A 17,440-nucleotide genomic window follows, 5' to 3' on the forward strand; every position below is an offset into this window, starting at 1 on the left:
AGAGTTGTCTCTGCCCATTTTGGTAAGACTGAGAGTAGTTTCTGGTTCGTATGGCACTGTGTGCCTTTGGCACGATGTGGGAAGTGCCGTTCACATTTAAGTCTCCTTTAAATGTTCACTCCAGCCTTTTTCTTTGATAAACAAAACTAACCCAAGAATATTTGGTGCAAGCGTTATGAAAGAAAACTCAGATGTTATGGTAGATTCTGGCAGTTTGGGGGACATACCCTGAGATGCAGAGTGAGGAGCAACGTGGTTCTCCCGAAAGGAGGAGGGGCCAGACAGTATTAGACTCCCAAGAGTACCTTGAAAAACCAGAGAAGGTTTACTGGATTATTATCACGCGATACCACACGGAGCTCCTGCCTCTGCCTTCGTTTTAGACTCTTGGCTGGTGGAAGCTGTAGTCTGTACTTAGAGGAAGCACCTTGTGCGTGGCCCAAGTAGAGGAGACGCTTTATTGCTTCATCACTCAGCAGGTTGCTTCTCTTTGAGCCCTGACCCCACCCCTTTCTAGCTTGGTGAGCATCAGAGATTTGTGAAATCGGGCTCTTAAGTTTTGACCCAGGGAAGTCTCTGGCTTTTTACTGACTTCAGGTCTGGCAGTATATCACCTTGATGCGTCGGATATTCCTTATCGACTGTCCGGGTGTGGTTTATCCCTCTGAAGACTCAGAGACAGACATTGTGCTAAAAGGAGTGGTGAGTATTTTGGTCCTGACGGGCTCTTTGTTTGCCTTTTGGGGGAAGCATTCTGTGGGGAACACTGGATACCTTTGCGTTTCACTCGTTTGGAAGGCGGTTTGGGGTCAGCCTGTCTGACCAAACTTGAGGAACGTGATGCTCTGCAGGGCGGCCTCTCCATTCCGCTAAACCCTGTTTGAGGAGTCAGTGGAGCCACGGGCATATCTGGTCAATGTCATCCCACAAAAGAGTTTGTAGTTTACACACAGGATCCAAAGGGAAGCAGGGCCTGTTTATGTTTAGTGATAATTCATCTTCGAGGGTTTATGGGTTGAGTCATTTTGGAACTCGGGGCAGGCATTTCCTCACTTGTTTCTGAATATGACCAAAAACTTTAAATGGTTCCATTTGACCTTAACCAGTGCTGCTGGCTATACGTCCTGCGTGCATTCCTCCCCTCTTTGCTTAAACTATCGAATTCTCTTTGTGTCCTGGGATTGGCAGGCTTTTAACCATTTCTGTACACGACTAGCATGAAACAGTCCAACTTTGAGCTGCTTGCGGAAGGAACCACACAGTTAGTTTGTGGTGAGCTGGGATTACAGCTGAGTGCTGGGCTCCCTGGCTGGACGCTGTGTGGTGGTGTTCCTTTCCCCTGACCACGTCTGGCCACCTCGGAGACCGGCCCCTGCCAGACTCCCCTTGCATCGTGGTGTTGAAATCTATTTTCAGATACTGTGACAGATGTGAACTTCACTGCTTCCATATAAAGCTCGTAAGCCAGAAATTTCCTCTGAACATCTAGGTTCAAGTTGAAAAAATTAAGACTCCCGAAGACCACATCGGTGCTGTACTTGAACGGGCAAAGCCAGAATATATCAGCAAGACATACAAGATTGATTCTTGGGAGAATGCTGAGGACTTTCTTGAGAAGCTAGCTTTCCGGACTGGGAAGTTACTGAAGGTGAGCGAGGGTTTGTGAGACTTGAGACCAGGGCAGGTCACACGGCAGACGTGTGTATGTGGCGAGGACCTTTTTTGTGGGTATGTGTGGTGGGAGCGGTCCGAAACTTGGCAGGCCGGTGGTGACGAGCACCTGGGGCGGCTGACGTGCCCCCACACTAGCAGGTGCTTTGGCCTGTGAATTTAATGGGGAGTCTTTCTGTGGCATTTCAGGGTGGAGAGCCAGACTTGCAGACTGTGGGTAAGATGGTTCTCAATGACTGGCAGAGGGGCCGGATTCCTTTCTTTGTCAAGCCGCCCAACGCAGAGCCCCCTGAAGCCTCCCAGGTAAGAACGGGGCAGACCTGCCTTTTGGAGAGCACGCTTCCTGCCCTAGGCGTGGTGCCTTGATTGCCTCCCTTTGTGGAGCGCCTTTTTCCTGTGTGGTCTGTCCGTGCCAGTGTCTCCCCTTCCATAGAGCCGTGGCTATGACTTTGTGGGGGGTGGCGGTGGGGGTGGGGGTGGCATTTGGAGACCAGGAAGCAGATGTGTGGTGGAAGTCCGAGGTTAAATACCAGCCTTTGGGGCCTCGAACAAAGAGGGCTGTAACTATAAGTGCTTTTCCGATACTGGGTCTGTCCTTATGCTTGAGGAACAGGAACATTTCCAAGATTGACTCAACATTTGTGAGGCCCAACAATATGCCAGGCCCAGGGAATATAGGAATAAATAACTTTTTTGTCCTCAAGAAGCTGGTAATTAGGGGGAAAAGGAGAGTGGTACAGTTTATAGTCCGGGAAAGAAGTCTTAGATTTGGGGCCTCTGGGCTGAATTGAGAAGCTTCCTTCCTGTTGGATTTCCCTTCCCCTGGCAGTGGACCACCACAAGGCTCCAACCGTGGCCCTTTGCTTTTCTGTTTCTAGGCTCTTTTTCAGAGCTCTGCCAAGTCTTTTGAAGAGGGGGCTTTAAGTTTCACTTCCATGCTGATCTTTCGGGTTTGTGTAGCTTTGGTTCATTCCCTCTTACCTGAAATCCGTTCCGCGTTTCAGTTATTAGCTAGAAACTTCCAGTTGAATACTTTCTCCAGCATTTCAGCATCACCATACCTGAAACTGGTGTTAACTTTCTTCCTCTCCCCCTAAAGCCACCAAACAGCCAAAAATACCCAGTTCTTGGTTCACTCATTGATTGGTTCATTCAGCAAAAGCGTCCTGAGGATCTCCCGTGTGCTGGGCACTCTGCTGGGCACTGGCGGTATTGCAGTGAAACTAGAGGAGTCGCTGCCTATCGCACTTCTGTGTATACGGATGCCGGCAGAGGAGCTTGTGGTTTTTTCTGATACCAGATGCATTTCGTTTGTCCGCACCAATTCTGCAGTGCTCTGACACCCGCTGCGTGTCCAGTAATTCAGTTCTGGCACTATCTCCGAGAGTTAGCACAGGCCCACAGGTCTAGGGTCCGGCCCCACAGGATGGTCCCCGCTTCAGAGGTCAGCTGCAGATGGGCTTCCCCAGCCACCCACGCTTCTGTCCAGCCAGCTACAAATTCAGGGGTTCTCAGGTTTGGTAATATGCTGAAACAACTCACAGAACTCAGAAAAGGGTTTGCTTACGATAGCCAGTTTATTGTAGAGGACACAGCTCAGGAACAGGCAAATGGAGATGTATAGGGCCAGGAGTGGGGTTGTGGGTGGCCTGGAGTTCCCGTGGCCTTTCTGGGCATGGTGCCCTCCCAGCATATCAATCCATTCAGCCCAGAAGCTCCCCAGACCCCATCCTTCAGGGTGTTTTGTGGAGGTTCTATTATGTAGGCCTGATTTTTTTTTTTTTTTAATGTTTTATTTTTGAGACAGAGCATGAGCAGGAGAGGGGCAGAGAGAGAGGGAGACACAGTATCTGAAGCAGGCTCCAGGCTCCGAGCTGTCAGCACAGAGCCTGACGTGGGGCTCGAACTCACAAGCCGTGAGATCGTGACCTGAGCCGAAGTCGGACGCTCAACTGACTGAGCCACCCAGGCGCCCCTTAAATTTTTTAAAATAATACTTATTTATTTTGGGGGGGAGGGGCAGAGAGGGAGGGAGACCCAGAATCCCAAGCAGAGTCCAGGCTCCGAGCTGTCAGCACAGAGCCCGACGTGGGGCTCGAACTCACAAGCCGTGAGATCGTGACCTGAGCCGAAGTCGGACGCTCAACCGACCGAACCACCCTGGCACCCCTACGTAGGCCTGATTAACTAAAGTATTGGCCATCGGTGATCAAACTCCGTCTCTAGTCCTCTCATCAAGTGCTTGGTCCGTCTGGTGACCAGCCCCCATTCTGAAGCAAGGCCCCACCATGAGCATCTCATCAGATAAACTCTGGGGGGTGGAGAGGGACTCGTTATGAATAACAAAAGACACCCTTCTGTACCCAGGAGATGCGGAGGGTTTTACAGTTCTGGTGCGAAGACCAAACATACGTTATGCTACAGGGACAGATAGTAAAGAGATAAATCCGTTCCGTCGGGAGGTACCTGTGACTGTGAGGAGGACAGGACCAGGGAAGTGGGTTTGGGAGATGGGAGAGTGTTCTTGTACGTGGGGTGGCTGGGGGTGGCCTCTGAGGAAGTGGCCTTTTGGTGGAGCCCTTAACGGTAGGAGGCAGGAGCCTTGCGGGTGTCTTGAGGGGAGAGGGGTGCGGGCAGAGGCTGCCCCCCCACCCGGAGCACCTGAGTGGGAGCAAGTGTGCTGCGGTCGCGGAGTGGAGAGGTCGTGGGGCTGGACCCGGACCCGGACCCACGTGGGCGAGGGCAGGGCGACGTGGTGGGAAGCCGCTGGACGGTCGTGAGTTCGCCAGCTGCCGGACGTGAGGGAGGAAGACGTCGGCAGGGTCTGCTGTGACCCTGTGTGCACACGGTGGGGCGATCTTGGACTCCTAGTGTCTGGTCGTTGAGTGTGTCAGATCATTAGTTCCCCCAGTCTGCAATTTTCTTCTTTTATTCTTCTTGGTAGTGGCTGACACTCCTTCAGAACGCAAACGCTATACCCTTAGCTGAGGAAAAAGGTATAAAAACGTACCTGTGAATTTTGTATGCAACTTCCTGAATTTTCTGAATTCCTGACTTATTTAGCGCTTTGTGTAGCCACCCTTGCCTTCGGAAAAATCACTAAAGTTCCAGGAGTCTCCGTTGCAAGGTTAAAACGATACTACAAGCACGAAGCGCCGGGATAAAGCCTGGCACGAGCTTCTCCTTCACCTTTAATTACCTCAGACAGGCGTGTCCCCCGGCTCAGCCCCTCCCGGTCACACCTTTCTTCCCGGGGCCTGTCCCTGCACCCCGAGCAGCGCTCTGCTTTCGCTCTCGGGCGGTTGTGCGCCCCCCTCTTGTGCGTGCTTACCTCAGCACCACCGTCCCTTGCCCTCCTCAGGTGGGGCGGAGGGAGTCGCACACTGTGGGGAATGGCTGATAGTGTGACTGGTTAAACACCCACAGTTGGCTCTTCCTTGGGCCCCGCAGCCGAGTCCCTCTGATCCTTTAGTGCCGGCTTCTGGGCTTGACGCACCGTGGCTCCCGGGGGATGAACGACACGACTCCAGTGTGGGGTTTTCAGTACTTTCCTTAGTCCCGGGGAGAGGACTCCCTCGTTTGAGAGCCAGGTGTGAGGCCAGAAACGGTTTGCATTTTCTGATCCCGTCTCTCTCCCCCACCTGCACCCCGTTGTTTGGCCTCAACAGCTCCCATCCTCCTCGTCGTTGGAAGTCCCCACAGAAACAAGCCAGAAGAACCCAGAAGAGGAAATCACGGCAGCCGTAGGCGAAGCATCGGAGCCCGTCACTGAGAAGGAAAAAGAGAACAGTCGCTGTGACGCTGACTCGGAAATGCAGCAGATCCTGGCACGAGTTCGGCAGAACTTTGGCAAAATCAATGTCGTGCCTCAGTTTTCGGGGGATGACCTGGTCCCTTTGGAGATGTCGGATATTGACGAAGAGCTTGAGAGCTTTTCCGAAGGGGAGGAGGAGGCACAGGAGCTACCAGGAGACGAAGAGGAGGAGTCTTGCCCGGAGTCCCAGGAAGAACACACGGAGAATGACACCAAGGCGGTTATTAAAGCCCTGGATGAGAAGATCGCTAAATATCAGAGATTTTTAAACAAAGCCAAAGCTAAGAAGTTTTCAGCAGTCAGGTAGCAGCCTCATCTCACCAATTGCGGTTTGCTCGTTCTTTTCTCAAACACTTGCCATGCGTACTGGAGCCACGGCTCTATGGGGCGTGAAAGGGAGTTATTGCCATTTTTAAAAAGTGATCTGCAGGTTTTTAAGGTGCAGCTCCGTGAAGTGTGAGAAGCTTTAGTTCAGTCTTCGGCAGAGGCCCAGCGGCTTTGGGCGGGCTGGGGGTGGCAACCGTGCGCAGAAGGTGGTCCGCAAGGTGGTCACAGCCCCCGGGTGGGTACGTGATTTGGGCAGTCGAGGGGGCTGGCGGGCAGCTTTGTTACCTGGCTTTTCTGTTTCAGAATATCCAAGGGACTAAGTGAGAAGGTTTTTGCAAAATCTGAAGAGCAAGGAGCAGCTGAAGAAGTGGAAGATACAGGTAAAATAGTTCAACCCCTGGCATGCGATTTGTGTCTTCAGAACTATGGGGAATCGAACTTTAATCTCTCTGTCCTCTCTCGTGCCGTCATCCACACAGATATTTATCGTAACTGGCACCATGTACTGTTTATGATACAGGTTGGATTATTCACTTTTTATTCTGCACATTTCTTGGGATTAATTTAGGAAGCTTCCTGTAAGAAGAGTACTTTAGTAACGTAATCTAGGGGTGGGTCAGCAGATTTTCTGGGGGTAGGGGGGTGGATCAGGTATTTACTCTTTACTCCGTTGGGAGTCAGAGCTTCTTACGTCAGGAGTGCGTTTCTATGACATAAATGCCCATCCTGCCATGGCCCACCAGGACCCTCCTAGCCTGGCACCCTCCCGGCCTCACCCCACTTGGTTCTTTTTGTGTTTTTTTCCAGAATAGTTTTTTTTTTTTTTTTTTTAATATTTATTTTTGAGAGAGACAGAGACAGAATGCGAGTGGGTTAGGGGCAGAGAGAGAGAGAGGGAGAGATACAGAATCCAAAGCAGGCTCCAGGCTCTGAGCCATCAGCACAGAGCCCGATGCGGGGCTCGAACTCATGGGCCGTGAGATCATGACCTGAGCCGAAGTCGGACGCTCAACTGACTGAACCACCCAGGCGCCCTGTCTCACCCCGCTTTGTGCTGTGCCCGCCCACGCTCCATGCACACTGGTCTTCCAGCACGTCAAGCTCATTCCCACCCTAGGATTCACAGACACATTTTCAATAGAGAATTCCTGTTTGTTTTCTTTGTGCTCATGTATTGTTTCCAGTACCTACCAAAAAGGGAAGGAAGCGGAAGGCACAGAGGGAAGAGGACCGTTCAAATAAAACTCGCAGGATGCTTACATCTAAGGAAGTACGTGGTTTTGGTCTTGGTTTTGGTCTTAAACTTCACCCAGGTCTAGAAAGTAGGAGAAATCCATTTCCTAAGAGACGACGCTCTCTAAAAGTGATGATCTGGAGCTGAATTCTAGGAACCCCAGTCCTAAGTGACCTAGTTGAGGTTAGACAGGATCAAGAGTTGGCCCACTGGATGAAGGTCCTTGAGTTCATGTCTTACGCTTTAGGAGTTCTCATCGCTGCCCTCAAACATGTAGACTGTCCTCTAGAAAGTCCTCTGGTTTTATGTGGCCCCTTGGTTTTCTGTGATGAGCAGAGCCGTTCAGGCTGACAGATCCCTGCCCTCTGTGAAGTTCAGTGAAGTAACTGGCTCTTCAGAGCTGGAGTGGGCCTTCTTGGGAAGGGAAGAGCTTGTTCCTGGAAGTGTTTACCCTTAGACCAGAGGGCCACTGGTCAGGAGCTCAGTAGGAAAGATTCCAGCATGGACGACCCGACAACAGTCTGTAGAGCTGTCGCGGGTTGCAGTGGGAGGGCACACTTGGGTCTGGGAGGGGAGCCCTCCCTTGTGAGCGCTGTTTCCACTGGTTGGGAGAGCAGCATAGGAATGGGGCGCAGAGGGGCCTGTTCTGTGACTTCCGCGATCAGTTTGTCTTCTTTGCCATTTTTTTTTACAGCGGAGGCGAGCAGCGCGGCAGCAGCAACCCAGGAAAGTTGGCGTCCGCTACTATGAGACACACAACGTGAAAAACAGGAACAGGAACAAAAAGAAGACCAATGACTCAGAGGGACAGAAACACAGACATAAAAAATTCAAACATAAGCAGTAACATTTTAAAAGTTTATTAAATTATACAGAAATAGGCAATTAGAAACTGTGTTCATTTTCTTCATGCCCGGTTGGCATTTCTAAGGCCATGATGCTTTTGTTCTGAGGTTTGACAGTTGAAACCATTCACCAGTGCTGGTGAAAACAGTCTGTCCACCCCCAGGGCTTTCCGTGATGGGGTCCACTGGCACTTCTTGGTTCCTCCAGAGCGTAGCCATGTCCTCCGCGTCTGATGGAAACAGATGAGGTCTACAGAATGGAGAGCGGCATTTCTCTTAACACTGGCAATTAGCAGTTTGAAACAGAAGCGTAAAAATGAGAAAATCTCAAGGATGTAATGTACACGGCCTAAGCTTTAAAATACGAAGAAGTGACAGCATCTTCAGTTGTCTGTCGCTGTGTCTGTTAGCTGGCCACAGGACGTAGGTGCTTGACATCCAAGGAGTCCTGGAACCAGCACACCTCAGCAGAGTTCTGTCTTGCGACGGTGACAGCCCAGCCAGGCTCTTATGGTGGGGTCTTAGAGTCCCCTCAGGGCACCCGGAGGAGGGTGAAAGCTGTGACTTCAGATCTGAGATGAGAGCTGCGTGGGGCATGTTTGGGAACACAGCTCTTCCGGTAGGAATGCGATTCTTCCAGGGAGCCTTGAGGCCTTCACTGGGATGATGTCGGGTCAAAGTTCCACTAAGGAGAGTCCTTCTTGGCTCCTTGGGAATGCAGCTTGAGGCATTCCAACCGAGTGGACACGTCAATGCCTCCTTAGGTGTGTTCCTTGTGAAATTTAAATGAATGATGGAGTCATCTTGCTGCACTGGCCCACCCAGATTGCCCTAAATTAAAGCTTTGTTTCACTAACTTCCTCTTCTGGGTTTACGGGCCTCCAAACTTTGGATTTAACTTACAAGGAATACTAAAGTGCAGTCTACACGCCATAGCCTAACCATTAATAATTAGAGCTGCATGTGAGGTCTGGGTACCTCTCCAGTTGTTAATCCCCAGCCAGTTAGGGGTGTAGGGTCAGGGGTTGGTTTTCTGCAGAATAAGATGAACAAACCAAATCGGCGGGCAGGGGCCGAGGTGCGGGCACCCCGGGGACCTTGTGACTTGTATTTCTTCCCAGCAAACATTTACTTTCTCAGGGCGGGTTTGACTCCGCCTTTGGCGCCTCCTCAACTGGGCAAACCGGGGAAGTGGGCGTGGCGGGCCAGGTGGGCAGGGATAAAACAACATCATATAAACCCAAATCTCCAAAACGAGCCACTAGAACTGCACTGGGGTAGGGATGGTGAAAGACGCCAAGTAAGGGAAAGACAGGCCCCAGAAGCCCAAGTTCGGGTCTAAGATGAATCGTGGACCAGGACCAGGGCAGGGAGGCAGCTTCATTTGGCTAGAAATAAGTGCCAGCGTGGAGCAGTGGCGGGAGGGCCGTTGCCTCACCTGCGAGGGACGGGGCAGAAAGCCTGACTGCTCGGGTTGGCGAATCCCAAGGTTGGCCACGTACAGAGACTGTGCCACCTTCCGCTGCCCGGCCTAGAGCCTGGCTGCCAGACCTAGGTGTTCATGACACTGGGGCCACGTGTGACTTCTGACAAACGTGTGGGTGGTGATCAGGGGAGGGTATGGCTTGTTCACTCAGGAGGCTAGCTTTTTTTTTTATTACAACGGGCTTACGATGGGGTAGCAGTGCTTGCTGAGGCCCATATGGAAATTATCACTTCTTTGGTGCAATAATGCCTTCCAGTTGGGCCTGAAAAACAAAAGCAAACTCCGTTAATTATTTGAAGTTTGCAGCCTAACAAATAGCTGAGAGGTGATAAAAGGCTCTGGGAAGAAGAATCCGACGCGGCCCCTCCAAGTGTTTTTCCCTTCATTCCCAATTCCATGTTTTCTAGATTAGCTGGTGTCTGGCTTGGCACACAGTCTTGCTACATTAGGAGAAACCGGAGCTGTCCTGGTTTCCATACAATAATGGCTCAGTGTAGAACATAAAGCATTGAAAAGGAAATTGAATAAAAGTTGTTGAAATAGTGGTTTCTCGTGGCTCAGATTTCAGGCCGGAGATGCTAAGTTAAACATTTGGCTCTCAGTTTTGGGATCCTGGGAGCTCTTGTGCTGGGACAAGAGGTTTGGGAAACAGCAATTTTTCAGCCACCGAGACAACTTGACACCCAATTAGAGAGAATTGCTACCAGTAAGTAGGGAGCTGTCCATCTTGTATGTAAAGCTCAAGGCGCTTGGGAGTTATATACTCTGCTCCTCCAGCAGCCGGTAACATAATTTACTATCATGGTGTGTGGACAGATCTTTAAGTAGGTCTATCCTGGGGACTGCAAACACTGCTTTATTTGCAGTGCAGCTTGGAGCCAATAAAAATAACTCACTTCTAAAGAGTCCTTCACCCAGGGGATGACAAGGTTGCTTGTAAATGTTAGAAAGATGCCAAGATATTCTGCTCTGCTCTGCTCTGGCTGCGGGTACTGTAGGGGGAACTGAAGAACTCGGGCTGGTGATCAAGGAACGTGGCAGATAAGGCACGCGGCTTCAGAGGCTGCTAAGTCAACAGATTCGTGGCCGGCTGTGAAGTGTCTAGCTTTTCTTGGTGAAACTCAGCAACGAGAGAATCTGTCATCCTGCACTAGCAGTTAATACAAGCCCTCTTTATCTCAAATGCCTGTCCTTGGTGTAGCCCCAAGAGGCCTGCCAATCGCAAGAATGTAAGCTTTCCATGAGACTAGGGAGGGGAGGGAGATCCACCCAGGGGCCCCTGCGGCCAGGGCCGTGGGAGACGGCCACTCAACAACAGGTCCCCTATGTAGAACAGTGGTGCGCAAACTTAGGCAAGCACCAGAATCACCTGCAGACCTGGCTAGGTTGTTGGGCCCGAACCCCCAAGTTTCTCATTCAGTAGATCCGGAAGGGGCCCAATAATTGGTATTTCTCCAAGTTGCCGGGTGATGCTGCCGCTGCTCTGGGGGCACAGCCTTTGAGAACCTTTAGATCCCACGGAGAGCCTGGAGTTTGGGAGGCCTGGCCCCCATCTCAGCTCAGCTGGATAAAAGTAAACCACCGGCAAAGGGGCTTGGAGGAAAAATACCTACAGTTGAGTTCCTCTGACCACACACCCGGGCAGGGTTTCTGACTTCAAATGGTTCTTCTTCCCTGCCGGCCCCAAATGCTGTGCCTCAGAGGGGGCTGCAGGTGGGACGGCACCCCCACAAAAGCCTGCTGAAGACATCCCGCCCACTCTAGGAAGGCTCCAGAATGCCAGCCGTAAAAGGAGACAAGTTCCACTCTGCCATATCCACCTCTCCTGGACGCTGGGCAACTTTTCCAAGGGCAACAAAACCATCCACTTGGAGGGACTGAGGAGCCAGGCTGAGGGGTCGTGGAAATTCAGAGCCCCCCTCCAGAGACAGAAGGGTGGAGAATCTGTGTAATGACTCCTCACCCTGCATCCCCCCCCCCCCCCCCCCGGCTTCCTTTAGTCCTTGGCAGTACATGTGGACAAGTATTCGGAGTCCCCTGCAGGAAACGGAGCCGTGGGGCCAGGGTGGGGGGTGGGGGGGTAGGGGGAGTTTGGGGGAGGGGGCAGGCAGGAGCCCCTCCACCCGGGCCTGCACGGGGCTCACCTTCAGCTGCTGATTCGTCCGCTTGAGGAACTGAATCTCCTCATTGTGCTTCTTCTCCTCCACCTGTCTCCTCTCGCTCTCCCGCTTCTCGGTGGCCTCGCATTTGGCCTTCTGCTCGTTCACTTGCCTCTCCAGATCTTTCTTTTCCGTTTCCAATTCTGCAATCTGAGGACAGAACCTCCCGTCATCCTGGGACGTTGCCAAGAGGATGGGGCGGTGTGAGTGCCTGGGCCTCAGAGGGGACCTGGGACACAGCTGTCCAACCTGAGACGTGGCCCGGGTCTGTACTGCCACCCAGTGGGAGGTCAGTGACTGGCACGGCACAGCCAAGAGGAGCCAGCTCTGCCAGGACCAGGCTGAACCCCGGGGGGCGGGGGGGTGTCCTCTGAGGGGATGGCACCCTCGGTCGTCAGAATGTCGTCTGGAACGACAAGCATGTGACCCTGAGGTTGACAGAAGAGTCACAGAGGGCTGAAGCTCCAGGGTCAACCCCACTCACTTTCCTCTCCATGTCTGACTTCCCCTGTTCGGCCTGTAGCGCCTTCCTCATGCCAAAGGCCACGCTGCTCTCGTACAAGGTCTGGTAGGCGGCGATGGTCATGCGGATCTCGTCCCGGACTCGTAGCAACAGCAGTCCCCTCTCCGCACAGTTGATGGTCACCTCCCGGATCAGCTCATCTTCCAAAGCACACACACACCGAGGTCAGGAGGGCAGGCAGGAGGGAAGTGCACCACGTCTCCGGCTAACCACCCACCCTCCTGGGGAGGGTGCTAGCGTGTGTCCTCCTCACCTGGAGACAGAGGCCCCAGGAGCCCTGCCATACCGCCACTGCTCTGAACTTGGCACTTGGGGGCCCGGGACAGAGGGAGACAGGCGCCCCCGGGTTTGTTTGCGGCCGTGAGGCCCCTCTCTTCCACCCTCAGGCAAAACCTCATGGAAATTGGACTTTTCAGTTTGAAGGTGATGACTGCTTTATTTTTATTTTTTTTAATGTTTATTTTGGGAGGGGGACAGAGAGAGGCAGAGAGGATCCCACACTGACCGTGCGGAGCCTGCCATGGGGCTTGATCCCACGACCTGTGAGATCATGACCTCATGAGTTGGACCTCAAGACTCGGCACTCAAATGACTGAATCACCCAGGCGCCCCGTGACGTCTGCTTTCAAGCAGCAGGGAAATCCTGTGTGCCCTCTAGCTGGACGGGCTTGGGGCTGGAAACAGTAGGATTTAGAGCCTGCCCACCCATCTCTTCCATCAATGCCGACCTGGAGAGCAGACCCTAATCATACTCACACTGAAGGGAGCCTGCCAGCCCCTGCAGCTGCCTCAGGGTTTGGAGGCAGTCTGAACGTCAGAGTCCACAGGGGCCAGTGAGTTTGGTTGGGGGACAGCCATTTGACACGATCACTTAAATCGTTCGTGACTGTCAGTTAACAGTAAGTTACCCTGAAATATTTCCCCGGCCCAAGGGCTGGAATATTGGTTGATGGATATGAATCTAGCACGTTAGTTGTTCCGATTTTAAAAAATCAGCATATGCTTATTATAAAAATCTTTGAAAAGAAAAAGACTCAGAACGGAAGTTCTCATCTTACCTCCGAACATTTGCCGAGAGGTTAGGAACCGGGTTGTCAGGTCGGCGGGCAAAGAGCGGGAAGGAGGCGCGTTTGGCAGTTCCTGGGTGTGGGGCAGGTAGGGGGACACAAGACGACTCCGGGATGGGGTGGGCTTGCAGCTCAGGGACGCTCAGGGCTGGGGATTGTGCTCGAAGGGAAGGGGAGGGGGCGGCAGATGTGCGTCGGATTCCCCCCCACCCCGACCTCCACCGCGCACGCCGCGCCACTCACCGAAGCACTGCGAGTACAGCTCCCTGCGCACGGGGCAGATGCCCGTCTCCCTGGCCTGTCGCTGCTGCAGCTTCCGGTCCAGCTGCTCCTGCAGGTGCACTACATCCATCCTGGTGCTGGGAGCGCTGGACACCTGCTGGATCCATAGCTGCGTGTCTTCCACCCACTCCCTGTGGCACAGACACAGCGAGGCTGAGCAGGCCCATCGACCACAGGGTCTTCGGGACACGAGCAGAGGTGGCCCTTTGAGCTCTCTGGCTGAGCGGGAGCGAGGGGGCAGCTCGGTCCCCAGCCCGCCGCAACCCTCTACCCCCCTCTCTTCCTTGAGGAGCGTATGGCTCCAGAGCCACACCCACTAAGCCACCTCCACGGGGCCCCTAGCTGTGGGCCAACTCTACCTTCCTACGTCTCCCCGTGAAAACATCACCTGTGTTCCAGATCTTAATCTAGCGGGTTGAGGACAGATTCATGGGCATTGTTGCTTGGTTGGAACAGAAGGCCCAGTGAGAATTCCCCCACTGACTTGTGGGGTGGGAGGCACAGGGCACCATGAACCTTGCCAGCCATGAACCACACTGCCAGATGTGTGCAGTGGGGAGGTGTGTGCCTGAAGGTGTGTGCCTATGTGGCCCCCGCCCCCAGCCCCCACTATAGTAGACCTCGTGTCAGAGGCATGGCCAGGTTCCAGAACCACGAGGAGGGAGCCTGAGGGTAGAATCACTGTGGGGGGAGGATTTCCATTTACTTATTTATTTAAAAAATGTTTTTAAATGTTTATTTTTGAGAGAGAGAGAGAGAGAGAGAGAGAGAGAGAGTGCACGGGGGAGGGGCAGAGAGAGAGGGAGACACAGAACCCGAAGCAGGCTCCAGGCTCTGAGCTGGCGGCACAGAGCCCGACGTGGGGCTCGAACTCATGAACCGTGAGACCATGACCCGGGCCGAAGTCGGACACTTAACCGACTGAGCCACCCAGGCACCCCGAGGATTTCCATTTTATTGATGGGAAAGAACCACCTGAAAAATCACCCCTCCCTTCTTTGACTTCCATCTCAGACGAGACTGCGGTCTCTCTTTACATCACAGCCTTCGAAACCGTACTGTCAACCGATTCCATAAGAATCATCAACAAAGCATGTCAGATAGTGATCAATGCGGCTGCGGGAGGAAGAAGCAGGTTAAGGGGATGGTGAAGAAGGCAGAAGGTGCTCTTTTACAAGGATCCGCAAGGAAGGCCCCCTTGAGGAAATCACAATTGAGCAAGACCCGAGGAAAGAGACAAAGGGAATGAGGTGGACGTCAGGGGAAGAGTATCCTTAGCAGTAAGAACAGCAACCGTCAAGGCCCTGAGGGTGAGGGAAGCTGTTTCAGAAGCAGTGAGCAGACACCCCTATGGCATTCGTACACTGAACAAGAAGGAGAATAACAGGGGACGAGATCATGCCAGGGCTTCCGGGTCATTCTAAAGACTTTGGATTTTAGCCTGAGTCACATCGGAAACCAGTAAAGAGTTCCTGGTAGAAGACTGGCATGATGTGGCTTGTGATTTTGGGGCTGTTCGGAGGATACATCGTAGGGGCAAAGAGCGGAAGCAAGGTTTTCAGACAGGAGGCCACTGTAGGTGACAAACAGTGACTAGGAACAAGATGGTGGAAGCAGAGGCAGTGGGAAGTGGCTGGATTGGGGATGTCCGGGGTTTTTTTTTGTTTGTTTGTTTGTTTTTGATTCAGAGAGAGACAGAGCATGAACGGGGGAGGGTCAGAGAGAGAAGGAGACAGAATCGGAAGCAGGCTCCAGGCTCCGAGCTGTCAGCACAGAGCCCGACATGGGGCTCGAACTCACGGACCGTGAGATCATGACCTGAGCCGAAGTCGGACGCTCAACCGACGGAGCCGCCCAGGCGCCCCTGGGTGGGTGGGTGGGGGGGGGGGATGTCCGTTTGAAGGCGGAGCCAAAAACAAGTTGATGAAGGATAGGACGTGTGATGTGAGAGACCAAAAGGAACGCAAGGTGGCCTGAGCTACTAGTAGAAAGAAGACTGGGGACGAGTAGGTGGGGAGAGGGACGCCTTGTGATTTCGTTTGGACATGCTGAAGGGTGAGATGTCTGTGAGGCACCTTCATGAAGATAATGAGAAAGCAGTAGAACATATGGGTCTGGAGTTTCGAGGAAAGGACGGGGCTGGGGACAACACATTTGGGAGCCATCAGCATATAGATGGTATTTAAAGCTGCAGGCTTGGGTTAGAGCACTTGGGAAGTGAGGATGGCAGAGAAGAGGTCCCCCCATCCTCCCAGGATCCAGCCATCTGCAAGCTCTAGGAGTTCTGGGATGCTGGGAGGAAATCCTGGCCAGGAACAGAGACAGGGTGCCTCTTCCTAAGTTGCGGAGCACTGGAATGCAAAACCTGGGCTTTCTGTCAGCCACTGCTCCCACTTTTTTTGGTTTTTTTTTTTTGTTTGTTTTTTACCTTGGGGGCAGAATGGCATTCAAGATTTCTTCTGCCTGCTTCGTAGGATCTGGGACACAGGATGTTGAGGGAACCTTGGTCTTTGGTGGCTGTGGGACCGGACCCGAGGGTCCAGGCTGCTGGGGGCTGACTTTCAGCGGCCGTGCCTGAGAAGAGACAAGATAGGGCAGGAGGTCATTCAGGCACTGGAATCCACACATCCAAGCCCTCGGGGTTGCTCCAGGTCTACTCAACACCCCTCCCCTCTTCCCAGCTCACTTCCCCCATCTCTCCTCTGGTCAGAAGTTGTGTCTTAGCGGAAGGAAGCCATGAAGAGTCTTTGGCCCCACCCTGACCCAAGGCTTGTATCTCCTGGAACGACGTTTCTGGCAAGGGTGCTCAGCCCTCTGCTTTCACGCCTCTAGTGATGGAGCAGTCACCACCAGATCCGTTCCTGGACCAGGCTACTTATGAAAAAGGGTGAGCCCCATCCATCTCTTTGACTTCCTTTCTCATCCTAAATCTGCCCTCTGGGGTCCCCCATCTGGGTTTCTTGTTCCGCTCTCCCATCCTCCTTCCCCCATCCCAATTCCCTTCTCTTCCAGTTGCTGCAAACCTTATCCCTCGGGAGTCCCCCTCCTCAACGCCGGGACCTTTCTGTACCCGAGCTTCCAGGCTCCCCCGCCCCCTGAGACGCCCCCTGAAACCCCTCCTTACTTTGGGGCTCCGCTTCTCCGTGTTTCGGCTCACCAACACCGGGGTGTCATACTTGAGCAGAGAGTCCGCAGGGGGGATCATGGCGGCGACGGGGGTAGTAGTTCAGCGGCAGCCCCTCAAATATGCGCCTTGTTTGCCGTCTCCATGGAAACCTCCTCTCCCGGCCTCATGGCCTGGGCGGGGCCTCGGAGTGGGGCGGGGCCAGCAGCGCGCGAGTTTCCGAGCAGCCTTCCGGAAGAATTCTCCTTGTGCTTAGTTTGTCAGGCTTCCTGTTCAGCGAGTCGCCTTGATACTCTTGGAAGCAGGCAAAACGGGAGTTCAAGTTCCTGCGCTTCATCTTGCTCGCAAGTTGAATGAGGTGGCAGGTCACCCTCTCAGCCCCCCAATTTTGTCACCTGCAAAATGGGAGTCATGTGACTCCTGAGTGAAGGGTTCAGGAGATTTCCAGAGGAAGCCACCTAGTGGGCCCAAGTTTTATTTATTTATTTATTTATTTGTTTATTTATTTATTTATTTATTTTAAAATATTTATTTCTGAGACAGAGAGGGAAACACAGAATCAGAAGCAGGCTCCAGGCTCTGAGCTGTCAGCACAGAGCCCCACGCAGGGCTCGAACTCACAAACCGTGAGATCATGACCTGAGCCACCCAGGCGCCCCTAGTGGGGCCAAGTTTAAGAGACTCTTAAAAACAGAACAAACTGGGGGGTGGGGTGCAAAAAACAAAACAAAACAAAACAAAAAACAGAACAAACTGAGGGTTGATGGGGTGGGTGATGGGTATTGAGGAGGGCATCTTTTGGGATGAGCTCTGGGTGTTGTATGGAAACCAATTTGACAATAAATTTCATATTAAAAAAACTAAAAAAAAATGATAAAAAAAATAAATAAAAAAGTATTTCTTTTGCG

General features: G+C 52.7%; 2 protein-coding genes across 2 annotated transcripts in view; one reads left to right on the forward strand and one right to left on the reverse strand.

The window, feature by feature from the left end:
• The window catches only part of GNL2 (G protein nucleolar 2), a 26,547-nt gene extending 18,609 nt beyond the window's left edge, over positions 1-7,938 (forward strand). The window contains exons 10-16 of the mRNA XM_058718023.1: positions 598-702; positions 1,490-1,648; positions 1,861-1,974; positions 5,340-5,788; positions 6,116-6,192; positions 6,997-7,082; positions 7,741-7,938. Of these exons, the coding sequence (XP_058574006.1) occupies positions 598-702; positions 1,490-1,648; positions 1,861-1,974; positions 5,340-5,788; positions 6,116-6,192; positions 6,997-7,082; positions 7,741-7,893 (1,143 nt within the window). The 3' untranslated portion in view covers positions 7,894-7,938. The remainder of the gene's footprint in view (positions 1-597; positions 703-1,489; positions 1,649-1,860; positions 1,975-5,339; positions 5,789-6,115; positions 6,193-6,996; positions 7,083-7,740) is intronic.
• On the reverse strand, positions 7,891-16,720 carry DNALI1 (dynein axonemal light intermediate chain 1). The gene is made up of 6 exons (XM_058718025.1): positions 16,533-16,720; positions 15,837-15,982; positions 13,370-13,539; positions 12,021-12,199; positions 11,522-11,686; positions 7,891-9,639 (listed from the first exon to the last, which is right to left on the reverse strand). Exons 1-6 carry the CDS (start codon positions 16,611-16,613, stop codon positions 9,604-9,606), a joined length of 777 nt encoding a protein of 258 aa, XP_058574008.1. The 5' UTR covers positions 16,614-16,720; the 3' UTR covers positions 7,891-9,603.
• Positions 16,721-17,440: the final 720 nt, after the last annotated feature.

The sequence above is a fragment of the Neofelis nebulosa genome, chromosome 2 (genome assembly GCF_028018385.1).
Source record: "Neofelis nebulosa isolate mNeoNeb1 chromosome 2, mNeoNeb1.pri, whole genome shotgun sequence".
Taxonomy (NCBI): Eukaryota; Metazoa; Chordata; class Mammalia; order Carnivora; family Felidae; genus Neofelis; species Neofelis nebulosa.

Coding starts and splice junctions, on each gene's coding strand:
- DNALI1 (XM_058718025.1), bottom strand. CDS start 16,613: ATGATCCCCCCTGCGGACTCTCTGCTCAAGTATGACACCCCGGTGTTG. Junction 15,983..16,532: donor CGGAGAAGCGGAGCCCCAAA/GTAAGGAGGGGT, acceptor GTCTCTTCTCAG/GCACGGCCGCTGAAAGTCAG. Junction 9,640..11,521: donor GGACGAATCAGCAGCTGAAG/GTGAGCCCCGTG, acceptor TTTGTTTTTCAG/GCCCAACTGGAAGGCATTAT.